Below are 27,150 nucleotides of genomic sequence, written 5' to 3'. Positions count from 1 at the left end.
TGATCGATGCTGCACTGAACCTGTGCAGACTTACCCTTTCTGAAATTCCTTTTATCACCAGTCTTCAAATTACCTAGAACTAGGGCATTGCCCGTACGTGGGTGCCCGTTCCTTGCCAAAAAAAAAAAAAAACGCTACCCGTACGCTCTACCCCGCCCGTACGCCCGTAAACAAAAAAAACAACGCTCTTCGCTTCCGCCCTTCGCTCTGACTGAATTGGGAGAAATAATGCGCATAAGAAATCGAATTACGTACCGTAATGGCGGTCAGCTCGTAACGCGCTCAGCTCCGCTCGTCTCACATCGGCCACGCCTACGCAACAAAGCGTTCTGTGATTGGCTGCCGGAAGTGAAGTCTTCACTGTCCGGAAGTTCGCAAATCGCAGTTAGGATGAATCGTTTTAATTTAATCGCAGTTTGAATTCGTTTTAAAACATAGTTTAACGGCAACATAGTTTTCCAACGTGAAATAAATGAATACGCTGTCAAATGTGCCGTCCGAGGCAGAGTCTGATCGCCACGTTCGGCACACGTGATAGCTCGCTGCTCTCTGATTGGTTGAAGCGTTTTTTGGACATAGCTCGGTAAGTACTTGTCCGATTAATTTCAAACCTTGAAAAGGCACATCCTCGGGTCCCCAGCAATATACCTGGCAAGTTTAAAGTATATCGGACCCGTGGTTGTCGAGAAACAGCGGTCACAGACAAACACACAGACACACAGACACACAGACACACAGAGATTACTGGAATTATAGATAGATGATGTTTTTTTTTTTTTTTTAATATTGTTGTTGTTGCACAGTAATCAGTATTACTATTTATCAATATAAACATATACATGTAAAAAAAACAATTTAAGAAGAGATGCTTCGTTTGCGTCACTAGCGTCTCTACAGCGATTGACAAAGTTGACGTGTGCAGATATTTTTACAAACAATTATTTTTACAGATGTATATTCTCACTTGACATTTAATGCAAAGTATTGTGATGCACTCTGTTGCGTGAAACAGGTGTATTGCCATGTGCCCTTTTTTGAATTAATAAGAAAATTGAAAACTGTTAAAAAATTATTGACAAATCTAGTAACGACATATCATAGACTAATTGTAGCCTCGTGTTGGCCTAGCGGTTAGGGTGCTGACTTGGGATCCTAGGATCCTGAGTTTGAATCCCGGCCGATCGCTGAATTAATGCCGGGAGGGCTGATTCATCCTGTCATCCTTCCGAGGTCGGCAAATTGAGTACCAGCTCACTGGTAATTGGGGCACTGCATCAGCGGCACAAACGTGCTTCCAGAGAAATGATGCAACCAGCAGCCTCATGCTGCATACAAAACAGCAACAACAACATAGTTGTTGCTCATCAAAACCGGTGACTCGTTCAAGTACAGTACATGTCGCTGTACACGATACAAACATTTTCTGAGTTGGTGGTTTTATCCAACCAATCAGATAGAAGAAGCTTGCAGGGAAATGGAAACTCTTATAAAATGAACTCCCCCTACCCTCCCCCTCTATAATGTTGGATCCGCACCCTAATTATTTTGACAAAAAAACACTTTTGCTACGACGAAGGGCTAACTCTCGAAACTCCAGCTGCTGCTCGCTTTCCACGGCGGTGAACATGTTGTCAATAGGCTCTCAGTTGATAAAATACATTGCTTGACCAATATCTTGACCAAAAGAAGAAAAAGTGTTATTAAAGCACGGCGTTACGCGAGCTGCTTGCGAGCAAGAAGGAAGCGGACAAGCGGTAACTTATAAGCGTCTTTATTTCAGGAGCTCACTGTAACACTGGCGCGCTCCGGGCTGCGCGCCCGGTGTATATCATGAGGCCACGCCTACCCCTCGGGCGTGGCCACCGCCCACTTGGTGCGCGGAATGATGTCACCACGCCAGTGGGCTTTTGTGTCCGCCACACGCGCCCCCCCAGAATTCCCGCGCACCTGGAGGGCCAGTTTGCGGGACAGACGAATGACCCGGCCGAAGCGCCCCCTGGCGATCGGCGGCGTCCGGGGTGCAGGGATGCCAGGTGGGATGCCCCTGGCTGCCCCTGGGATGGGTGCAGGACCGGGGGGCGGCGGGGCTGGGCGGTGCCGGGGGTCCGCCCGCAGGGGGGCGGCCCCGACGTGGGGGTCGGGCCACTGGCGGTGGATGGTCCACGTCGAGGTGGGCCGGCTTGAGGCGGTCTACCGAAACGCGGTCAGGAGTACCGCCGATGTCCAGGGTGAAGTGCTTCGCCCCGGTCTCCAGCACGCGGAAAGGCCCGTCGTACGGGGGCCGCAGTGGTGTCCGGTGGGCATCGTGGCGGACGAAGACGTACTCCGCCGTGCGAAGCTCCGGGGCGACGTGCGTCGGTGGGTACCCGTGGCATGCCGTTGGCACCGGGGCGAACCTCTGGGCGGTCTCTTGCAGAGCGGAGCGCTGCTGTGCCGCGGACCATGGTGCCGTGGAGTCGGGGAGGAACTCGCCCGGCACCCGCAGCGGTTGCCCGAAGACCAACTCCGCCGCGGATGCGCGCAGGTCCTCCTTGGGCGCCGTCCGGAGGCCCAGCAGGACCCAGGGGAGCCTGTCGACCCAGCCGCCGTCGCGGAGGGTGACCCGGAGCGCGGCCTTCAATGAGCGGTGAAATCGCTCACACAGGCCGTTAGCCTGGGGGTGGTAGGCCGTGGTTCGGTGCAGCCGGACCCCGAGCCCCTGCGCGACCGCCCCCCAGAGCTCCAAGGTGAACTGGGGGCCGCAGTCGGATGAGATGTCTGAGGGGGCGCCGAACCGGGCGACCCAGGTGGCGATGAAAGCCTGCGCAACATCGGCCGCCGTTGTCGACGCCAAGGGCACGGCCTCCGGCCACCGGGTGGTGCGGTCCACCATGGTGAGGACGTAGGTGAAACCCCGCGAGGGGGCAGAGGTCCCACCAGGTCCACGTGGACGTGGTCAAACCGGCGTTCCGGCACCGTGAACGGGGCCAACGGGGCCTGGGTGTGCCGGTGCACCTTGGCGCGCTGGTACGCGAGGAACGTCCTGGCCCAGCCGCGGACGGCCTTCCGGAGGCCATGCCAGACGAACTTGTCGGCGATCAGCCTTTGGGAGGCCCTCGCGCCCGGGTGGGACAGGCCGTGGATGGCGTCAAACACCTGGTGCTGCCAGCCCGCGGGCACGATGGGGCGAGGACGCCCGAGGGAGACGTCGCACAAGAGGGCCGCGCCCGCGCCGTCGAACGCCACCTCGGTGACGCGGAGGCCCGTGACGGCGGTCCGCAAGGCCTGGACGTCGGGGTCAGCGGCCTGGTCCGCTGCCATCCGGGCATAGTCGATGCCAAGGTGGACTGCGTGGGCGACGGCCCGGGAAAGGCAATCCGCCACCGGGTTGTCCTTCCCCGCGACGTGCTGGATGTCCGTCGTGTACTCGGACACGGCCGAGAGGTGACGCTGCTGCCGGGCCGACCACGGCTCGGTGACCTTGCCCATCGCGAAGATCAGCGGCTTGTGGTCGACGAAGGCAGTGAACGCACGGCCCTCGAGCAGATGGCGGAAGTGCCTGACCGCCAAGTGAAGCCCGAGCAACTCGCGGTCGAAGGTACTGTAACGGCGTTCGGGCGGGCGAAGCTGCCGGCTAAAGAACGCCAGCGGTTGCCAAGCTCCATGCACCCATTGCTCGTGCACTGCGCCCACCGCGTAGTCCGAGGCATCGGTGGTGGGGGCGATCGGTGCATCGGGCGCCGGGTGCGCGAGCATGGTGGCGTTAGCCAAGGCGAGCTTCGCGCCCGTGAATGCCGTGTCCATCTGCTCGGTCCAGGTAACGTCGCCTTTGCCCGGCTTACCTCGGAGAGCTTCGTGCAGGGGGCGCAGGAGCTGGGCGATACGGGGCAGGAACCGATGGTAAAAGTTCACCATGCCCAGGAACTCCTGCAGCCCTCTGATCGTGCGGGGGCGCGGAAACCCCTTCACCGCCTCCACCTTGGCCGGCAGGGGGACGGCTCCGTGCCTGGTGACACGGTGCCCCAGAAAATCGATTATGGTGGCGCCGAACCGGCACTTTGCGGGGTTCACAATCAGGCCATGCTGGCCCAGGCGTTCGAAGAGCGTGCGGAGGTGGCGTAGGTGCTCTTCGCGGGACGCGCTGGCGACGAGGATATCGTCCAGGTAGACGTAGACAAAATCCAAGTCACGCAGGACGCTGTCCATCAGTCGCTGGAACACCTGAGCCGCATTCTTCAGACCGAAGGGCATGCGCAGGAACTCGAAGAGTCCGAATGGCGTGATGACCGCCGTCTTCGGGACGTCCTCCGGCCTGACGGGGACCTGATGGTAGCCGCGTATGAGGTCCACCTTCGAGAAGAAGGACATGCCCGCCAAACGGGCGGAAAAGTCCTGAATGTGGGGGGCGGGGTAGCGGTCGGGAGTCGTGGCGTCATTGAGACGGCGATAGTCCCCGCACGGTCGCCATCCCCCGCCGGGCTTCGGCACGATGTGCAGCGGCGACGCCCAAGCGCTCTCTGAGCGCCGAACGATGCCGAGTCGCTCCAGGGTAGCGAACCCCGCTTTTGCCACCGCCAGCTTCGTCGGCTCGAGGCGGCGTGCCCGGGCGTAGACCGGTGGCCCAACGGTGGGGATGTGATGGGCCACCCCGTGCTTGATGGCCCCCGCCGAGAAGGTGGGCCGCGTGAGGGCCAGGAAGCCGGCGAGGAGGCGGGTGAATGCGTCCGCTGCCGGAAGCGTACAGACCAACGTGGCCGGAACCGAACCGTTCGGCAAGCCGCTCGTTGAGCTGGGCAACGCACAAGCGAGCGAGCTGAACGTCTCGGCCTGGACAAGACGTCTGCACTTGACGTCGACCAGGAGCCCATTAGCGCACAGGAAGTCCGCGCCAAGCAGTGCCATGGGCACGTCGGCGGTGACGAACGTCCATCGGAAAACCTGCCCTCCGAACCGCAGAGAGAGGCAGCGTTTTCCGTACGTACGGATGGGCGTCCCGTTCGCGGCAAGCAGCGCGGGGCCCCCACCCGCGGCGTGCTTGTCTGACGTGCCGGCGGGAACGACACTCACCTGCGCTCCTGTGTCGCACAGGTAACGGCGCCCGGAGAAGGTGTCCGTTATGAACAGCAGGCTGCTCGAACGGCCGGCGCTCATCGCCACTATTGAGCGCCGGCCCAGGCATTTCCCGACCTGTTGAAGGAGCATGGCGGATGACACTGCCGAGCTTCGTGGCCGAACTTGGCGTGGAACCAGCACCAGGTGGTGGAGCTGGAGGAGCGCGGCTGGCTCCGCCAGGCCGGTGGAGTTGGCGGGTTTCCCCGCGGTGGCGGTTTTCGCCGCGGCGGTGGGCGGGGCGTGGCGGCGGTCACGAGGTGCATATCAGCATGCTGCGTATGCTGTATAAGCTGATGCTGTGGATCAGCAGCATCAGCAGCAGCATCAGCCACGAGGGCCGTGACGGCCACGCCGACTCTCGCCCGCGTGTCCGAAGCGGCGAAGTACTTGTCCGCCTCGGCTGCCAATGCTCGGGGTTCCGTTAGCCCGGTCCCGGCCAACGCGAGGCGAACCTGCGCTGGAAGTTGGCGACGGAAAAGCGCCCGGAATAGAGAACCGGGGGCTTCGTCGCCCAACAGTGACAGCATATGGTCCATTCGGACCGACGGGCGCGTGTCACCGAGCTCGGGGAGATCCAGGAGGCGGTCGGCCCGTGCGTTGTCCGTGAGGCCGAACGTGGCTAGGAGTAGCCGCTTGAGTGCCTCGTACTTGTGGCCGTCCGGTGGGTGGCGAAGGACGGACACAACTCGAGCGGCCGTGCCGGGCCCGAGGGAGGCGACGACGTGGCAATAGCGCGTGTCATCGCCGGTGAGGCGCCGAAGCTGAAATTGGGCTTCGGCCTGGACGAACCAGACTTCGGCCTGAGCCTCCCAAAATTCGGGAAGTTTGATGAAGTTGGCCATGGCAATGGCGTCACGTGTGGAAGGATCGCTCCGGCAGATCCAACGTCAAGGGGGTCACCAGTAAAGCGCGGCGTTACGCGCGCTGCTTGCGAGCAAGGAGGAAGCGGACAAGCGGTAACTTATAAGCGTCTTTATTTCAGGAGCTCACTGTAACACTGGCGCGCTCCGGGCTGCGCGCCCGGTGTATATCATGAGGCCACGCCTACCCCTCGGGCGTGGCCACCGCCCACTTGGTGCGCGGAATGATGTCACCACGCCAGTGGGCTTTTGTGTCCGCCACATTATACTAGTTAATTAATTTTATTAAAACATTGTTTTTTTTAAAAATTAAATTAACCTTTATTGATAAAGAAACATGCCAGAATATAGTTCCCTGCCAGATCAATCACAATTTGATTATTGACATTGCAAAGAAAACGATTCATTTTGGCATCATAATGCTTTTGGGTAATATATGACATGCTGAGTAAATTTTTAAACTACTAACTTGAATAAATTATATTAGCTCCAAAAAAGTAGGATGATTGGAGGGGAGGGAGGTGGGTGAGCAGCCTTTTGAAGGCAGATGGAAAAGGATTGGGACAAGGGAGTGGGGTGGGTGCGATGGAGGTTGGGGAAGGGGGGAAGAGTGCCCTCAGCTGGGCATGCCGCAGTGGTGAGCACTTAAGGCCGAGCAGCAGCTGCATCGCTGCAGTACGACTCCTCCAACCTTAGCATAATTCTCCTGACGTCTCGACAGCCAGCTGCATCTCGGGGATTATCCCTCGGCCTTGTGCCTTTTGTTTTGAGTCCCCGAGCGTTTGCCTCCATTTCCTTCCTGGCATCTGCTGTCGCCGACGCAATCTTACTCGAGGCCTCGCTTCAGCCCAGACATCTTTTGTCTGCAATAGCCTGGTGTCCTTGACCATCGATTTGTTTATCATTTTAAGAATTTGTTTTTGTTATTTTACTGGTTCGCCGTGTTTCTGAGCCTTACGTGGAAGGTTCCGTTTGCCATACGTCCTGCCATGTTCCTCCATAGAATGTAAATAGGCTTCTTGTGAAAGTCTCATCTCGTTTCTGTCTGGCACCTTATCATCCTCTTCATGTGCCCACCTCACACCTCATCCATGCTTACACTTACTCCTACCTCTTCCCCTTTCCTTCTGTTTTTTTCCGTTTTCTCCTTTACTCTGTATTTTTAGGTACCTTCATTGTGACGTTGCACCTCCTCTTTCTGTAGCCTCTTGTAATCATCTTTTCCATCCTTCATTTCCCCTTGAGTCATTGCCTTTTTATGGATGTTTGAGAATGGACCTAGGCACAGGAAACTTCACCTCTTGGGGACCATGGAGCCTGGCCAGGTGGACTCTTGTGACGAGAGACAAGAGCAGAGTTTCCAGAAGAATGGGGTGAGGGTGTCCTCAAGGCGAAACTCAAGGCGTGCACAGAAGCTAAACGATATTTTTGCTCTAAACATTTTCCCATCTTAAAGAAAAATCCACCAGGCTGAATAGAAGCTCGGCTCGAGAAGGAAACCTTGTTACCTTCCACTTTGTTGCATCGTCTGTGGGCTTTTTGAGACTATGAAAATGGTTCCTGTCTTCAAGCCTCCAGTGTTGCTTATAGAGGAGGAAAGACAGCAACAAGGACCGATAGGTTAAGGCAGGCAAGAGCAACAGGATCATCTGGTGCTGTTGGAGTTACTGGGACCTTCTGACTGCCCTGAAGTCCACACTGAGAAGCAGGGGACATCATCATGCCGCTCACAGATTTCTTTTGTGAGGCTTGTGCCAAGGTGTGGCTTGTTGGACCACTTTTCCAGGTTAGTGCGCGAGTGAAAAGCTTACGTATTGGGGGGCTGTATAGATTACCGATCTGTCGAAATATTGCATTGTCATTGCATCTTTCAGGTATCCTGCATTACCTGTATTCAGAGTATCAAATTGTGCTGCTTGTCGGTACATTTGAATGAAGTAATCGGAACACACGACCATTGTTAAACTGAGAAATTTTCATCTGAGTTCACCGTATTGCATATTTGGTACTTTAAATCTGCTGCTTTGCTCAAGTAAACATTTCGTAAGCCTTCGACTCATGCCTCCGAAGACCTGTATCGGTGCTCACTGTGACACTCTACCTGTACTGGAATCCCACTGTCATGCAAAGCAGGCTGACAGGTGTGTAACATACTTTCAGTGTTTCCTTTAAATAGCCTTACATACATCATTATTCAGGACAACAGCCTATTTAAAAACCACCTTTAGAGGCCATTTTTCCCCACAAAGCGGGGGTTGGCCTTTTTCGGGAACCGTGGTTCTTGGACCCCTTGGTGGTAGAAAGAACGTGGTTGTTGTTGTTTTTTGGTCCCCTTTTTGAAGCAATGTTTTACGGCCGGATGCCCTTCCTGACGCCAACCCTTTTTGCCGCCTTTAACGACAAACAGGGAATTACCAGTGAACTGGTACTCAATTTGCCGACCTGGGAAGGATGACAGGCTGAGTCAACCCCCCTGGCGTTAATTCAGCAATCGACCGGGATTCGAACCCAGGATCCTAGGATCCTAAGCCGGCACCCTAGCCGCTAGCCCAACACCAGGGATAACACCAGGGATAACCAGGGATAACAGGGACTAGTCTATTTAATGTGTGGAAATGCTGTTGACCATTTTGAGTTTCCGGGTTTTCACCAATCCTTTGATTATTTTGGAGTTCAAATATGATTGATTAATTATTTGCCATAAGAAATGAAGGTGACAACCATTTTTGTTACCTTGAACGGGCAGGTTGTTTCACTCAAATGTAGATAACCTCTCATTTAAGGTGATGATGTTACACATTATTAGCCAAACACTATCCTACTTGTGTGGAGTCATTCTGGTATGGTGTTGGAAATTGCTGTATGGTGAAATTTGGATTACTCATAATACTCGTTCCCTCCAGGAGCAAAATATGGTGTCGGTAACCCTATGTTAGGCAGGGATCATTGGTTAAACCACTTTGCAATATATACATATACAGGTAAAAATTGCAAGTGGTCTCCCTACCCTCATAGGGAGAGGGAAGGGGTGGTGGATTTTTTTTTTTTTTACCTATGACCCGAATTTGGTACCCCTAGCACACATGCAAAATTTGATGTAAATCGGCCAAACCATTTTCGATTCCATAAGGTTCAGACATAGACATACATACACGCATGCACACACGCACACACACACACACACACACACACACACACACACACACACACACACACACACACACACACACACACACACACACACACACACACACAACACACACACACACACACACACACACACACATACATACATACAGTGAGACACGCAAAGAAATTATCTTTATATCACATAATTATTGGTGTTGCTGCTGTCGTCATGGCTGTGATTGTTGTTGTTGTTGTTGTTGTTGTTTGTGTGCTCCTTCCGTGTACTTTTATATATCTTTATATTGTTACGAGAAGTATTACAATATATAATTATGTGTGCTCCTTCCATGTCCTTCTAAAGTTTTCCTGCTGTTGTCCAATATAATAAATGTTGCCAACAGTACCATTTTTATTCCCGTATTTTACGACAGCAGGAACCGCTACATTAAAGTTCAAGGTCCTGCTTCTTCTTCACGTGACAGATGGACAGACCCATTTTCTTTTAGTAACAGTAACACCTGTTCCCTCTGGGAGTGAAAAAAGGGGTCAATACTCACTGTCTCCGACTGGGTCAGTGGTTAAACCACTTCTACTAATCTCTGCGTACAGTCCAAAAGCGCAAGTCGGCTCCCCACTCTCGGGGGAGGTGGGAGGGGGAGCAGTGAGGGGAAATTATTTTGCACCCATGACCTGACCCTGGGTATTTCGAGCACATATGCAATTTATTGTGGAGATTTGTCCAGCCATCTTCAAATACATAGTTATCAGACGTACAGAGAAATGCCTTATTTTATAAAGTATAATGAAACGTTATCGGTTTCCCTGTGTTCGTCCATTTGTTTGAGTCTTTCTGGCAGGCACTGAGTAACCTATCAATTTTGCTTTTATCCACTGTAGTTCAAGAGGATGCTGAACCGGGAACTTAGCCAGCTGTCAGAGATGAGCCGTTCTGGAAATCAGGTGTCTGAGTACATCTCTAACACGTTTCTAGGTATGGTATTGAACTCTTCACCTCACCCTTGCAATGCATGCAGTTCTTCTCTCCAATAGTAGAAAAAGACCAGATGAAGGTGAATTGTTTGCTTTGTAATTTTGGTAAATTACTGGATAGTGAGTGCTTGGTTCTTTACTTGTCGTCTCAAATTTCGGTTATTTAATCATTTATTTAACATTCCGTTTGCTTACGGACAAATCTTGTCGGCACAATGCCCATTGTGACTCTACTTTTCTACCTACCTAGACAGACAGCAAGAAGTCGAGATCCCATCTCCTCAGGCTAAGGACAAGTCTAAGAAGCGCCGGCAGCCAATGTCTCAGATTAGCGGTGTAAAGAAGCTCACACACAGCTCAAGCCTCTGCAATTCGGGTGTACCGCTCTTTGGTGTCAAGGCGAGTCACGAGGACCTGCTGTCCAAGGTCGGTCCGCTTTTTACAAGGCGGTCATCCCTTTGATTCGCATTCTGAGAAAACGCAGTTTTGTTTGTTTTCTTTGCATCGCTGGACACTCGTGCTTAAATGTCTTGTTTTGCATGGATCTGCAACCTTTTTGTGCCCATGATCACCCACACAGGAGCTTGAAGACATTAACAAGTGGGGCCTCAACATCTTTCGCATCTCCGAATATTCCAGCAACCGTCCTCTGACCGTCATTCTGTACTCCATATTCCGGGTGATTTTCCCAATTATAGCACAATTCTTCCTCCTATCGCCGCCTCTTTCGGCTTTCCACTTATCTCTTGCTCCCTCTTCGACATTGTCTGTTGCTGATGTTGTTGTTGTCATTTTGAAAGAAAACCGATTGATCATTGAAATGTTAAAGCATTTCGCAGATTTACAAACCAATCGAATTTTTCCTTGATCGTACAGTTCTTAGCACCTGTGAGAATTGCAGAATGACGCGCTTAGATGATTTACAATAGACACGGTGTTAACTCCTTTCTTGTCACGATCTCACCTTTCTGCCCCACCAGGAGCGTGACCTCCTGAAAACATTCCATATTCCCGTGGAAACATTTGTCACATACATAATGACTCTGGAGGACCACTACCACTCAGAAGTGCAGTACCACAACAGCTTGCATGCCGCTGATGTCGCACAGTCCACACACGTTCTGTTGTCAACACCTGCGCTTGAGGTAATGCTGCTTCTTTCCGACTCTTCTATACATATTTTATAAACTTCATTTCCCTTGGGCGTAACAATACGCATGAGTTTAAGCATCGATTTTAAGCATCGATTATTTCAGAGTTTAAGCCCAGATGTTTAAGTCATGGTTCTGTGATTGTAGACCAGTCTTCGAACCTCACTGCTAAAAGATCATTTTAATAGCCCATAATGGAAGTGGATTCAACTACTGATTCGTCATCACTGCTAAACGGCTCTTTCATACTCGCTTGATACGTTTCTTGATTCAACTGCCTGATGTCAGAGCACTTTGAAATACTATATACGAAAATGACTCCATTGATAGTTCTTCGAAATTTTGTTCAATGTCGGAGTCTATCTTGTACTGATCTCTAAAATAGTGTCCATTGAATTTTAATACTCATTTGGCATCTTGTGTATATGACATAAAGGGCACACATCATGACAGACATTTTAATTTTTTTCCAGGATTATTGTGACTTGTGCTTCTTGTTGACTTTGTTGCTTCTCCATACCTTGACAGGCAGTTTTCACGGACCTTGAGATCCTGGCAGCCATTTTCGCAGCTGCAATCCATGACGTTGATCATCCTGGCGTGTCTAACCAGTTCCTTATCAGCACAAGTGAGTTCATAACACTGCCATCTTCTTGCCCCCGTTTCTTCCTTGTGCAAATCCACATGTCTTTTCCTCTGAAATGGATGAATTTGACTGATTATTTGGGCCGAGATCAAAAGCAAAAAAATCCTCTTAATCCAAATCGGTGATAATCGCTCATTCTGGTTCTTTATCGCCAAAATGTTATCAGCGGAGCAAGCCAGTCCTAACATAACAAGCATGACCTATAGGTGATCCCAACCCCCTATGCTTAATCCTTTTGTTTTACTGTTGTTGAGCTTTTCCCCATCTTTATGGCGCCCACGTTTGTGTGGGGGCGACACTTGCAGTGTGATGACAGACAGGCCGCGACCTCCATTTCCTGCCTTTCCTAATGCTATTGCGCGCTTCCTGTTGAACACAATATTGCTTCAAACTTATTCTTAACTCTCACTTTACTATACCTTTTTTTTTTAAACAAAAAGCTAGGTCAATGGAAAAGTTAATTTACAACAAACAGAAAGAAGCAGTATTTTAGTTGTTTGTGTCAGATATGGCATTGCCGTCGCCTAGGTTGTTATCGAAATGTTCGTTAAAAAAAATATTTATCTTGCTAATGAGTGCACACATTTCCTGTAACCTCATAGTAACTTGTCACTGAGCTCATAGTAACTTTAAGGAACCTGAGCCACACATCAAATGAGCCCTGTTTTCTAAACATCTGGAAAGTCCAGACGACATCCTGTTTTGAAGACCCACTCTAGGATACACTTCCTTTTCCTTTCAAAGAAAAAAAATTCAGTGTTTTTTTTTCTTCTTAACTCGAGCACAGTTAGGGTCCTCGTCAGAGCACAGCTGGTGAGGGTGAGGTACTTTAGGATCATAGCACTTGAGGAAGGCGTCACATGATAGTGAGGATGTGTGGCGCATGTCGCAGGAGAGTGCCACCTCTGAATTATATTTTATCGTGTATGAAATTGTTTATTTTACGCTAATCCTTAACCTACCCATACCTAAACGTTAGGTTTCCAAATGCTTTATTTGTAACTTGTACCTCTTTGTTCAGACTCAGAGCTGGCTCTTATGTACAATGACGAGTCTGTGTTGGAGAACCATCACTTGGCTGTCGGCTTCAAGCTACTGCAGGAGGAAAATTGTGACATATTCCAGAACTTGACGCGAAAGCAACGCCTCTCTCTCCGAAAGATGGTCATCGACATGGTACTTTTTTTTTTAAGTCTCCTCGATGTTCACTCAACTGCAGCCACCACTGTTTCATGTTTTCTGATGAAAGTGCATTCAGTAGTTAAAGGGTTTGAGATATAAACCAAGAAAAAAAAAAGTACAACTGCACTCGGTAGAGCGCATAGTCTCCTCACCTTTCGCACTCATTCTGAACAAAAATACCATCGGTAACTGAACATGCAACGATTATGGCCTACTGCTGTTATATATATATATATATATATATATATACATAGACAGACTTGGCATTTAATATGGAATATTTTTTTTGTGGGGGTGAACTTACTTTTCAAGATGTCTTAGAACCAAAAGTTCATTGGAATTATGTTGAAATGATTCTAGATTTTGTTAATGTGACCTTTAAAAGAAACAAAAACCACATTTGACATTTCGAAACAAATAAATTGATCCTTGAAAGTGATGTAAACTGATATCGAACTCAATTCATGGACAGTACTGTGTTAAACTTCTGTACGTTTTCCAGAAGTATCTCTTTATTTTGCGCATTAGCCAATTTTTTTTTTTCACAAAAACAAAAGTTAAATTACGACTGGGATTACGGACAGTAAAATTACAGTTCAGTACTTCGTGTAACCCCCACGAGCATTCAGGAGAGCACGTACACGTTGAGGCATGCTGTTCACGAGATTTGCTAAGGTTTGGACAGGAATCGCTTGCCATGCAGTGACAATAGCCTGCTGCAATTCACGCACAGAGGTCGGCTGCTGGTCCAAGTGGTCGATTTGACGCGTTAATTCTGCCCACAAGTTCTCTATCGGATTCATATCCGGGGACATGGCAGGCCACTCCATATGCTCTACACCACGGTCAGCAAGAAAGTGTTGGATCATGCGAGCACGATGAGGCCGTGCATTGTCATCTTGGAAGACAAAGTTTCCTCGAAAGGCTGCACGAGCAAATGGAAGCAATGTTTCTTCCAGAATGGCCCTGTACTTGAACTGGTTCAGGTTTCCATTCAGAACAACCAGGTCAGTTTTGCCCCCTGCATGAAAAGCAGCCCAAACGGTCACCCCACCACCTCCAGCTTGGACTCTTGGCACTATACAATCTTCGTTGTGGGCTTCATGCACTTGTCTGCGCACTCGGACGCGGCCATCTTGACGATAGACCAGAAATCTAGACTCGTCACTGAAGGTCACGTGATTCCAGTGTCCTGGCTGCCATTGACGGTGCTCTCTGGCCCACTGCAATCGGCGCTGGCGGTGTTGTCTGGTCAGGCGTGGCTTTCTCAGGGACGCCTAGCACGATAGCCTGCTTGAACCAGTCGTTGGTTGACTAGCCTTCTAGATACAGGCACATTTGTCAGTTGCTGCCACTCAGCCCTAAGCCGATTAGCTGACTTGGTACGGCCATTGCGGACTAACCGGTGCAGCTGGCGATCATCCCTCCTTGTGGTTCTGCGGGGACTTCCTGGCCTCGGTATTGGAGTAGGGACACCCCTCTGAGCATTTCGTTTCAGGATCTTTGACACCTGACCTTGAGTGATGCCATACTGCCGAGCAATAGCACGCTGTTTCATGCCGTAATTTCGTAAAGCCACCACTCCATGACAAACAGCATTGTCGAGTTGACGGACCATCTCCAGAGGAAGCGGCAATAACTTTTGGAGACGTGCAGCAGTTGTTTTACACTAATACAGAACGCAACAACCCTTGTATACCCGACTGTGAAGCCAATCATCAAATGCACCTATCCGTACATTTTGCCACACCACCTGTGATATAATCCTGTTGTTGACTTCTTGCTGTGACAGACAATCAGTGACATGGTTCTTTTAACAAAGAAATCACCGAAGGGTAAAAGAAACTCACCAGATTGATATACTGAGTGAAGAAAGTAAACCCAAGTCAAGAAAAAAAAGATATTCCATATTAAATGCCAAGTCTGTATATGTAGATATATAGATATAGATAGATATATATAAATATACATATATATATATATATATATATATATATATATATATATATATATATATATATAGTTATATACATACATACAGACACAGACAGACAGGCAGAGCCACGGGCGTTCCAATAGTCTCGCAACCCATTTGGGCCGAGACGAATGAAACAATTTTCAGTTGTTAAAAAAAAAATGACTGGCTAGTTTGTATTATTTTAAGCATGTCCATCATCCGTTTTCATTATTTATATATGCTATTTGTCGTCGTCAGGAAGTTCATTGCATTCTCTGTTGATATGCAGGTCTTGGCTACAGACATGTCGAAGCATATGAACCACATGGCTGACCTGAAGACCATGGTTGAAACGAAGAAAGTTACTAGCTCTGGGGTGCTTCTTCTCGATAACTACACTGATCGCATACAGGTAACACAGGTTGTTATGGATCATGAAAACTCAACTATTTACAAGCGCTTTTTTTTCGCTTTTTTTTTTTTTGAAAACAAGATCGAGGCTCGTGAAAGAGCGAACATTAATCACACAAAAAGTCAAACCGACACATAAAACACAAAATAAGGGGAGTGGTAGACAAGATGGAGAGAGAGGGGGAAGGACACAAACACAACATTTGAGAGCAGGGACATCGAGAGAACTGTGGGAGGGAGAGGACTTGGGGGGGAGGTCGGAGAGGTATAAAACATATGGACACTGCAAGGACTTCCAGGAAAGGAGTTGGAATTTCAAAAAAGTGGATCTGGGGTGAATTAGCGGGGGTAGAAAAGATCAAGGTTTTGGATGGGGGAAGATAGGAGATGGTGGTGAACAGCTGTTTTAAAGACCTGGAGGGAGGAGTGGGATTGAAGGGAGTGGGGTAGTTTGTTCCAGAGGCGGGAGAAAAGGGGAATGAAAGAGTGAAGGTGAGCAGAGAGCCTAGATTTTGGCAGTTTAACCATAAGAGGGTTGCTTGCAGATCTTGTGCGACCTGTAGGACTATTTGGGGGACAGAGCACAGAGAGAGCTGGGGGAGCAAGGCTGGAGAAGAGTCGGTAGAAGACAGAAAGACCACCAACCTGCCTGTGGTGAGTGAGTGAAAGGCCCTCGGAGTTAGCTTCATCGCAGGAGATTCCAATGATTCTGAAAGCTTTGGTTTCAACAGCGTGAAGTCGAGCTAGGTGTGAGGCAGGAGCACCGGCCCAGAGGGGGGGAACAGTATTCCATTAAGCTGCGGATGAAAGCCTTGTTTGTGGTGAGGAGCTCAGGTGTGCCAAGGAAGGACTTCGCACGACGGGGGATGCCCAGTCGGTGACTGGCTTTGGAGGCCAGATTTGAAATGTGGTTTTCCCAAGAAAGATCATGGCAGATAGTGAGACTCAAAAGCTTGAGCGACAGAACTTCTTGGAGAGGATTGTTGAGAAAGTAGATGGGAGGGTTTTCCAGTCGGTCTTTTTGGAGAGACAAAGTAAGAGTGTGAGATTTGTCAGGATTGAAAGACATGTTCCACATGTTTGACCAGTCTGTGATTTTGTCCAGGTCTGCAGAGAGTGAGGAGGCTGCAGGCTGCGGTCTGAGGGATGAGGAATGGAGCGGCAGAGAGTGGAGTCATCAGCCATGAGATAGAGAGGATTGTCCAGAGAGTCGGAGAGATCATTGATGAGGACCAGAAAAAGCACAGGGCCCAGAACACTACCTTGGGGAACTCCAGCCAGAACAGGAAGGGGAGATGAGTCGAATCCATTCAGGGCCACACGTTGACTACGACCAGAGAGAAAGTCCGCAAGCCATGCGTGGGGATTTCCATGGATACCATAGGAGGAGAGTTTGGTGAGCAGAGCTGGGTGCCAGACCGTTTCGAAGGCACGTGATATGTCAAGGGAGACAGCTCTAATATCCTGTTTGGCATTGAGGACCTCCATCCATTGTTGAGACAGCAGAAGCAACATGTTCAGAGTAGAATGACCTGGTCTGAATCCAAATTGATGATCGGAGATCAAGCCATTGGAGAAGAGGAAGGATTTGATATCTGAGGCAATGATGGATTCCATGACTTTGCTGAAAATTGGGAGCAGGCTGATTGGTCTGTAGTTGCAAGGATCTGTTTTTGCACATTTTTTGTGTGAAGCAGTAATGTTTGCTGATTTCCAAGATGCTGGCAGATGACCTTGAGCAAAAGAGAGGGTGAAAAGAACAGAGAGAGGGTGAGATAGAGCGGCAGAGCAGGATTTTAGGACCCGCGGGCTGATGCCGTCTGGTCCAGTTGCAGAATCAGAGTCGAGGTTTGACAAAAACTTCTCCACCTTGTCAGGAGAGAAGGACACAGAGTCCAGGAGCAGTTGGGTTCGACTGGGTAATGTGGGAACAGAGAGAGATTTGTTTGGGACGCAAGATTTTGAGACAAACACAGAGTTGAGGAATTCGGCTTTGTTACGTGCGGTGTCAACTGTGTCGTCATTTGAGGTAAGGGAGGGGATGGAGGGGGAACAAACACCAGATTTGACCAGACGCCACCAGGATTTGGAGGAAGGAGACAGGTTTGAGAGTTCATTCTTGAGTGTGGAGAGATAGTGCTTCCTGGCACTCCTGAGGGTAGACACACACTTGTTAAATATTCACTTTCAAATATTCACTGTTTTTGGGGATTTGACACTGTGTTGCATTCATTCCTTTCTTGTAAAATTGACTCCCGCCAGACAGCGTTGCTCTTTCGCAAGACATTGAGTGAATATGATGGATTTGCAAGAAATATCCCTTGCAAGCCAACCACAACCACAGTAGTCAACCACAACCACAGTAGCCAACCACAACCACAGTCATCAACCACAACCACAGTAGCCAACCACAACCACAGTAGTCAACCACAACCACAGTAGCCAACTACAACCAAAGTAGCGAATGAACAATATTAAGAATCATTATAATGAAAATGTTCTTTAGAAAAATGAGGAAAACATCTGCACTGTCTGACCAAGCATTGTCCAAACTCGTCTGGCGCCAGGTGCTCCAGAACATGGTGCACTGTGCGGACTTGAGCAACCCCACAAAGCCATTGGAGATCTACCGCCAATGGACCGATCGTATAATGGAGGAGTTCTTCAGGCAGGGAGATCGTGAGCGAGAACGCGGCATGGAGATCAGCCCTATGTGCGACAGGCACAGTGCATCTGTTGAGAAGTCTCAGGTAAATTGGGCGGAAACGATGAGGAGTGAAATCAAGAGGGGCAAAGACATGGGATTCTAATGTGAGATTTGGTTTTCCATAGGCAATTTATAATATGCATCACATGTATTTCAACAGCACGTATATTTGATAGGTCCAGGTACTTGGTGTTGGTGTTTGCATCTCCGCCCCTCATCCCCCCTCCTTCATGCCTCCAAAAAAAATTCAGACAACTCCCCTCCTCCTTTCCCAAATGTCTTGGATCACCTGGAAATTTTTAGGCTGAAACCTTCCAGTGTGGGGGAGGGGAGTTGTTGGGCCGAGGTTTTTGGATATTATATAAAAATCGACTTTGGAATCTTTTTTGCAACTCTGCAGCCAAAACCTTTTGAACAATTTTGGATTTTTCATCAGAGGTTTTAACATGCTAAAAGTTGTGTGTGTATATATACAGTCATGTGAAAAAGTAAGTACACCCCATGTAATGTTTTGACTTTTTCAACATATTTCAACATACAGATATTTGATCTTCATTTCAACAATATTGATAGATAAAGGTGATATAATACAACAAATATCATGAAACATTTACATTTTGTAGTCCCTGGTGTTGGGCTAGCGGCTAGGGTGCCGGCTTAGGATCCAAGGATCCTGGGTTTGAATCCCGGTCGATCGCTGAATTAACGCCAGGGGGGTTGACTCAGCCTGTCATCCTTCCGAGGTCGGCTAATTGAGTACCAGTTCACTGGTAATTCCCTGTTTGTCGTTAAAGGCGGCAAAAAGGGTTGGCGTCAGGAAGGGCATCCGGCCGTAAAACATTGCTTCAAATAGGGGACCGAAAAACAACAACAACCACGGTTCCCGAAAAAGGCCAAACCCCGCTTTGCGGGGAAAAATGGCCTCTAAAGGTGGTTTTTAAAATTTATTTATTTACATTTTGTAGTCCATTGTATAATTTAAATTAACATAAATGCAAATTTCGCATGTGGAAAAAGTAAATACACCCTTACATTTATCACTACTTCAAATACCTAAAATTAGAATCAGGTGCACCAGCTCAGGTGCAAATGATTAGAACATCGTTAGAGAGGATCTTGGAGGAACCTGTCTTATTTAAACCTTAGACATTTAGTTTGGTTTGCTCTTTGTTGTTGAAGTGTGCGGCGTCACCATGCCGAGATCAAAAGAGCTCTCTGAGGCCTTCAGAAGGAAGGTTATAGATGCCTACGAGTCTGGGAAGGGATTTAAAAAGCCCTATGTGCGACATAGGGCTTTTTAAACTATTTGAAATCCAAACTATTTGAAATCAATCATTCGACTGGCCGGAAGATCATCTACAAGTGGAGAAGATTCCAAACAACTGCCAACCTGTTCAGGCCAGGCCGCCCCAGCAAATTCAGCCCTAGAGCAGACCGCAAGATGCTGAAAGAAGTCTCTAAGAACCACAGAATGTCATCACGGGATCTACAGGTAGCTCTTGCCACTGTTGATGTCAAAGTGCACGAGTCCACCATTAGAAAGAGGCTGCACAAATTTGATCTACATGGGAGGTGTGCCAGGAGGAAACCTTTGCTGTCCAGAAAGAACATCAGGGCAAGACTAAAGTTTGCCAATGAACATGGTATTTGTGGTATTTGTGGTATTTGTGGTGGTATTTGCCAATACCACCAGGCAAAGACCAGCACTTCTGGAACAATGTCCTCTGGACAGATGAGTCAAAGGTAGAGCTCTTTGGCCACAGTAGCAGAAGACATGTTTGGCGAAAACCAAAGACAGCATTTGACCACAAGAACCTGATACCAACTGGAAAGCATGGTGGTGGAAATATTATGGTTTGGGGCAGCTTTGCTGCACAGGGCCTGGGCAGCTACCCATCATAGAATCCACGATGAATTCTTCATTGAACCAGAGGGTGCTTGAGGATAATGTGAAGCCATCTGTCAGAAAGTTGAAGCTCAACCGAAGGTGGACCTTGCAACATGACAATGACCCTAAACATACCAGTAAATCCACCAAGGAATGGCTGAAAAGAAATAAATGGAGGGTTCAGAAATGGTCAAGTCAAAGCCCGGTTCTAAATCCCATCGAGATGTTGTGGGGGGATTTGAAACGAGCTGTGCATGCAAGAAACCCCTCAAACATCGCACAGCTGAAAGAATTCTGCATGGAGGAGTGGGCAAAAATTTCTCCCAGTCGATGTCAGAGACTGGTAGACAGTTATAATAAATGCCTACTTGAGGTTGTTTCTGCCAAAGGGGGCAATACCACCTATTCGAGCCAAGGGTGTACTTACTTTTTCCACATGCGAAATTTGCATTTATGTTTATTTAAATTATGCAATGGACTACAAAATGTAAATGTTTCATGATATTTGTTATGTTATATCACCTTTATCTCTCAATATTGTTGAAATGAAGATCAAATAGCTGTATGTTGAAATATGTTGAAAAAGTCAAAACTTGACATGGGGTGTACTTACTTTTTCACTTGACTATATATATATATATATGTATACATACATACATATATATATATATATATATATATATATATATATTTATATATATATATAATTATATATATATATATATAATTATATATATAATTATATAATTATATATATATATACAGTGGAACCTTGACTTACGAGTTTAATTCGTTCTGTGACCGAGCTCGTAACTCAAATTGCTCGTATCTCAAATCAAATTTCCCCATTGAAATGCATTGAAATGCTATTAATCCGTTCCAGCCCGCCAAAAACCACACCAATTTTTTTTTAAATATACAGTATATATAAAAATATCTCGCGCTTTATATTTCACCTGTATGCAGCATACAAGTTGGCAGGATGGCCTGGACTGGAGGTACGCACACTTGACTCTAAAGTCTAAACTGTCCAGCCTGGGTTTGAATCCCGACCCAGCTATAACCTGTCATGGGTGAATCACAGGCAGGGTGATTCATCAATGTGTGTACCGCTAAACTGGGCGCCCCGTTTGCGTCCCATTAGTTGTTGGATGTTAAGGATCTCACCGTGTTTTCCACAAAGAGAAGGCGAGCTATCGCCGGCACTCTGAACAAGTTGACGGCAGAGATACTGTACGTGCACGTCAAGATAACCACGTGACCGGAACCCACCTGGCGGCGTAAACTCAAAATAAAGAAACATGCGAAAACAACCAGAAGACACGACATAAGTAACATAGGGAATGTTGTGGTGTGTGTGGGCCCAGGAAAGGGCCTGAAATCACTCCTGGGGGGAGTCCTAATGGGGGCGACAGGCCCCGGGTACGTAACGTTATCTTACGTACGCGCTTTGATGGGCGGGGCGTCTGGTGTTCACGAAATGGTCGAATGCGGATGTGCTGGAAGCCGTTGCGAAGGTGTCGCACGATCTCTTGTCATGGTCCACAAGATTATCACTGAGAGGTGCAGCTTCCAGCGTTTCGAGATCTGATCCAGGCCTATCCAACAAGACCGGTCCCAGCGTTCTAGGCCCGGTGGTTGTCTCAGACGGACCCGACAACGGCAGTGTTCGTTTTAACTCGATTCGATTCGAGCGCCGACGTGCCGGCGAACAAAACCGGTCATATCTTTTGAACGCGTGGCTCGATTTTTACAAAATAAACTTTTTCTTGAAGGTCTGAACCGTGCGCTCAAAACGATACCGAGTTTGACCCTGAGAGAGCCGTTTTGCGCCGGCAAAGGCGCCTTGTGTGACGTGAGGACCATGTCGTGCTGCATAGATTATCATAAATTATCATATCATTATCGGCGGCGCTATATATCATTAGCGCTATACGACAGAGATACTGTACGTGCACGTCAAGATAACCACGTGACCGGAACCCACCTGGCGGCGTAAACTCAAAATAAAGAAACATGCGAAAACAAAAATGCAGCGCTATACGACAGATACTGTACTTTCACGGAAAGATAACCACGTGACCGGGTGGCGAAAGCTCGTAACTCAAATCTCGGCTCGCATCTCAAAGCAATAAACCGCCCGAGCGACGGCTCGTATCTCGAAAAACTCGTAAGTTGGGGCACTCGTAAGTCAAGGTTCCACTGTATATATATATATATATATATATATATATATATATATATATATATATATATATATATATATATATATATATATATATACATATATACATTAGACATAGTTAAGGCTCGTGGGGTTACAAAATGGCAAAGAATGTGGGAGGGGTGGGGTAGGAAGGGTTTTGTGGGATATAAGTGGAAGAGCTGATTGAGTCAAAACCAGCATGGTCTTTTTTGGGTTGAGGTGCCTCAAGGGCTCATGGCTCGAACAATTGGCACCGTTGCCTGCACCCACAGGCAGGCACTTGCGCAAAGGTGCACTTTGTGTTGGGCGATGCCTCGGCCACTTGGAGTGACGGAGATCCCCCCACTGAGGGGGGTTTGCAACCATACCAGTATGCTGGACAGGTGAATGAAAGTTCTAAAACGAGTCCTAAATTACCCTTTGTAGTGAGAGCCTGCACCGCAACCCACTGGGATCATTAACCACATTGCTACTTTTTTAACTACTCCCTTTAACCGCAAGTTGAGTTTTGCAGTTTAAATCCCACTCAGCACACTGAAAGCAAGCATGAACTTCCTGACACCAGAGCTTGCATTTTACTGATGATGATGATCACAATATTGATCATGATGCATGAATATAATCTCATTAATGCTGCGCTAAATCTTCTTGCATGGTTAAATAAGACGAGCTGAATCCCATTCCTTGCATTGTTTGTTTCCATCATTATCCTTCCCCCACAAATTGATGAGGCTTTTCATTCTCACCTCAGCATATACCTGTTGCATCTCAAAGATATATAATAGCGTCATCATGTTAGAACCTTTGGATAGCACTTGGTGAGCATTTGTTCACATTCCTGCTCTCCTTGTCTTCCTATACAGGTCGGTTTCATTGACTACATCGTCCACCCACTGTGGGAAACTTGGGCAGACCTGGTGCAGCCGGATGCACAGGACATCTTGGATACCTTGCAGGACAACCGCGACTGGTACCAAGGAATGATTCCCAGCAGTCCTTCGCCGCCGCCTGATGATCCGGGCCTTGCCATGGGTGGGCTGTGTGCAAGCTTGATGCCGATTGACAAATTCCAGTTTGAATTTACTTTGGAAGACAACATGTCTTTGTCAAGTAGACATTTTAAAGATGAGGAGAAAAATGACGACAGAGAGGATGGAGGTATCGAAGAGGAGGATGCAGATAATGACGTGAAGGATGAATATGATTATGAGAGTGACTTGCACACTCCTAGGGTAGTGAGCACAACAGGAGGGCCGTGGAGCCCAGGAGGAACAGATGACAGCGGTAGCGATAGCCGAACGGTGATTGCACAAGACTCTCAGGAACTGAGCGGGGCTGAAGTCCTGTCCGATGATGGAGCGTCTAGCGACTGCTGATGCACCGAGAACAAAGGGAAGGCGGATGCTTTTGGCTTTGCATTCAGTTTCGTGTGTATCCCCAGATGTGGTCCGCACAGGAGTTTACGAAGAGCTCCGCACGATCGACCACAGAGTATAGGGGTGACATTATAGGATTACAAAAGGGTATTGCTTTGGTTGCACAAAAGGGTTTGTGGACTTTCGTTTATCCTACTGACCATTAAAGCAATCGCGTTATTTAAGCAATATGCCACCGCACCATCTGGCCCTCACACTCTCCATCTTCAGTGGAGAACTACCAAGAAAGTCGTCCGCCAGGTGGCATTTCAAACTTCGAGAACGAACGTTTCTTTTCTTTCTTTCTTTCTTTTGTGCTCGACCTACTCAGGAATATAAGAAAGGGTAACAATGTCATTGCAGATGTTGAGCCACAATTCTTGTTGCTAATGGCATGAAAGCGGGTAGTTCCGGAAGTGACTACCAAATGGGCGGGGTGGCGCGTTTCACAAACGCATCAACCTGCACCGAGCAAAATCACAATTTGGTTGACAAATTGAAGCCCGAGTAGCTTTCCCTCGTGTTGTGCCTTTTCCTGCCTATTTATTGCTGTACTACCAACCTCTTCTCCTCATGATCTGTAGTGACGTTGAACCGAGGCCGTAGATCGACCCTAACCCGCTGGACGGAAGGGCGTCTGAAAACAATGCAATCCTCCGAAGCAGGGATTCTTTGCGGGATGGGCCTCTCCACAATGCGGATTTATTTTCTTCTTCTTCGTCTTCTTCTTCTGCCTGGCCCTTCAAAAACCTATCGTTTCTTCAAGAAACAGAAACATCACTTCACTGTCATCCAACATGGGAAAGAAGAAACCAGCACTTGTTTTCACCCTGATTCCAGGAATTACGCAGCATCTTTGAGCACAGCGCACCTACCGTCTGATCAAACGGCGTGGCACTGCCTATATACACCGTCTTGTGTGTACATATATAATGTCACAAAGTGATGGGCAAGTGTTTGTTTATTGCTTGTTTGTTTATTGTACGTATGTATGTATGTATGTATGTATGTATGTATGTATGTATGTATGTATGATTATACATACCCCTATATGCCCCTAATATTATAAATACGTGTGAGGTGCCGACATGGCTCAAGCTGCTGTTGATAGTTATAACTGTAGGGATGACCTCCCAGTTCAGTTGAATTACCTTCTGATGGTATGGAGGTTCAGGGGTTTGGGCGACAGGAAACATAGTAGAACTGTTTCAGCAGCACCCAGTGATCAGCATATACAGATAATGTAACAACAGTCTCACTTATGCAAAATTAGTCAACTTATTGGACATTGTTGATGGAACATTGTTTGTTTGATATTGAACCTGACAAGGTTTGGTGTGTTGCAGTCCTCTTTTGGACAGACGAGCTGTTGTTGGGTGTGCATCGTTTGGAGTTTTCCATTTTTCTTTAATTGCTGTAACCTTTTATTTTCACCAGGACAATTCATTCATTTGTTTTTATGTCAACGCTGAACATTCAGTGTAACTACTATTAAAGTTTGGTTCAGTTTTCAAACTGCTTTTATTTTATTTTCCTGTGCAAATTACTTTGATTTGAGCCCACCATTGTACATTACATGTAAAGATATTTTTATATTGGTGTGAGAATCACAAGAATAAAGCATGGGTCTCAATTCCTGCAGGGATGTTGTCGTTTACATGGGGATGATCAGGCCAGTGATAATCGAAATTGGGGTGTACAACTTAGTGATGTTCCGTGAACTCAAACAATCAATCCGTTTCTTGTCATGTATTTTGCATTAAAAAGCCATATCCCAAAGTTCTTTCAAAAGGAGGAAGAGGGAGGATTCTTTGATTCTACATAGGTCGATGGAACCACAAACCACACAGACCGTTCTGTCTCCCACTTCCACCCAGGACATCAAGCAAGCACTGCACCGCCATCTCTTGTCATACCCAATTCTGACCCCTGATCCACCACCATCTCTTGTCATACCAAATTCTGACCCCCTGATCTACCACCATCTCTTGTCATACCCAATTCTGACCCCCTGATCTACCACCATCTCTCGTCATACCCAATTCTGACCCCCTGATCTACCACCATCTCTCGTCATACCCAATTCTGACCCCCTGATCTACCACCATCTCTCATCATACCCAATTCTGACCCCCTGATCTACCACCATCTCTTGTCATACCCAATTCTGACCCCCTGATCTACCACCATCTCTTTTTATACCCAATTCTGACCCCCTGATCTACCACCATCTCTTGTAATACCCAATTCTGACCCTTGATCCACCACCATCTCTTTTTATACCCAATTCTGACCCTTGATCTACCACCATCTCTGTTTATACCCAATTCTGACCCTTGATCCACAACCATCTCTTTTATATCCAATTCTGACCCCTGATCCACTGCCATCTCTTGTAATGCCCAATTCTGACACCTGATCCTCCGCCATCTCTTTTTATATACAATTCTGACTCTTGATCCACTGCCATCTCTTAAATATAAAAATAATAACCACATTTAGAGGCCATTTTACCCCGCAAAGCGGGGGTTGGCCTTTTTCGGGGACCGTGGTTGTTGTTGTTTTTTGGTCCCCTTTTTGAAGCAATGTTTTACGGCCGGATGCCCTTCCTGCCGCCAACCCTTTTTGTCGCCTTTTACGACAAGCAGGGAATTACCAGTGAACTGGTACTCAATTCGCCGACCTCGGAAGGATGACAGGCTGAGTCAACCCCTCTGGCGTTAATTCAGCGATCGACCGGGATTCGAACCCAGGATCCTGGGATCCTAAGTTGGCACCCTAGCCGCTAGCCCAACACCAGGGTTATACTGCTATCTCCTGTCATACCCAATTCTGACCCCTGATACACCGCCACCTGTCATACCCAATTCTGACCCCTGATCCACCACCATCTCTTGCCATACCCAATTCTGACCCCTGATCCACCGCCATCTCTTTTTATACCCAATTCTGACCCCTGATCTACCACCATCTCTTGTCATACCCAATTCTGACCCCCTGATCGACCACCATCTCTTTTTATACCCAATTCTGACCCCCCTGATCTACCACCATCTCTTGTCATACCCAATTCTGACCCCTGATCCACCACCATCTCATTTTATACCCAATTCTGACCCCTGATCCACCACCATCTCTTTTTATACCCAATTCTGACCCCTGATCGACCACCATCTCTTGTTATACCCAATTCTGACCCTTGACCCACCACCATCTCTTTTATATCCAATTCTGACCCCTGATCCACTGCCATCTCTTGTAATGCCCAATTCTGACCCCTGATCTACCACCATCTCTTGTCATACCCAATTCTGACCCTTGATCCACCACCATCTCTTGTCATACCTAATTCTGACCCTTGATCCACCACCATCTCTTGTCATACCCAATTCTGACCCCTGATACACCACCATCTCTTGTCATACCCAATTCTGACCCCCTGATCTACCACCATCTCTTGTTATACCCAATTATGACCCCCTGATCTACCACCATCACTTGTCATACCCAATTCTGA

At 47.9% G+C, this 27,150-nt stretch overlaps 1 protein-coding gene across 9 annotated transcripts in view; it reads left to right on the top strand.

Annotated features, from left to right (window-relative positions):
• Positions 1-25,266, top strand: part of LOC137411513 (3',5'-cyclic-AMP phosphodiesterase 4D) — a 626,580-nt gene extending 601,314 nt beyond the window's left edge. For 6 of the 9 annotated variants that reach the window (XM_078769745.1, XM_078769746.1, XM_078769748.1 and 3 more), the window contains 9 exons: positions 9,978-10,071; positions 10,321-10,496; positions 10,651-10,749; positions 11,051-11,215; positions 11,750-11,849; positions 12,889-13,043; positions 15,296-15,418; positions 17,985-18,167; positions 23,082-25,266. In XM_078769745.1, coding sequence (XP_078625871.1) covers positions 9,978-10,071; positions 10,321-10,496; positions 10,651-10,749; positions 11,051-11,215; positions 11,750-11,849; positions 12,889-13,043; positions 15,296-15,418; positions 17,985-18,167; positions 23,082-23,594 — 1,608 coding nt within the window. In that variant the 3' untranslated portion in view covers positions 23,595-25,266. Of the gene's footprint in view, positions 1-9,977; positions 10,072-10,320; positions 10,497-10,650; positions 10,750-11,050; positions 11,216-11,749; positions 11,850-12,888; positions 13,044-15,295; positions 15,419-17,984; positions 18,168-22,490; positions 22,602-23,081 lie in introns of all 9 variants that reach the window. The other 3 variants (XM_078769741.1, XM_078769742.1, XM_078769743.1) reach the window with 1 other exon arrangement.
• The last annotated feature ends 1,884 nt before the right edge of the window (positions 25,267-27,150 follow it).

This window comes from Myxine glutinosa, chromosome 1 (assembly GCF_964187855.1).
Source record: "Myxine glutinosa chromosome 1, kmMyxGlut1.1, whole genome shotgun sequence".
NCBI classification, from domain to species: domain Eukaryota; kingdom Metazoa; phylum Chordata; class Myxini; order Myxiniformes; family Myxinidae; genus Myxine; species Myxine glutinosa.
The sequence above is the reverse complement of the archived record's forward strand: the minus strand, read 5'-3'. Positions and strand labels throughout refer to the sequence as shown.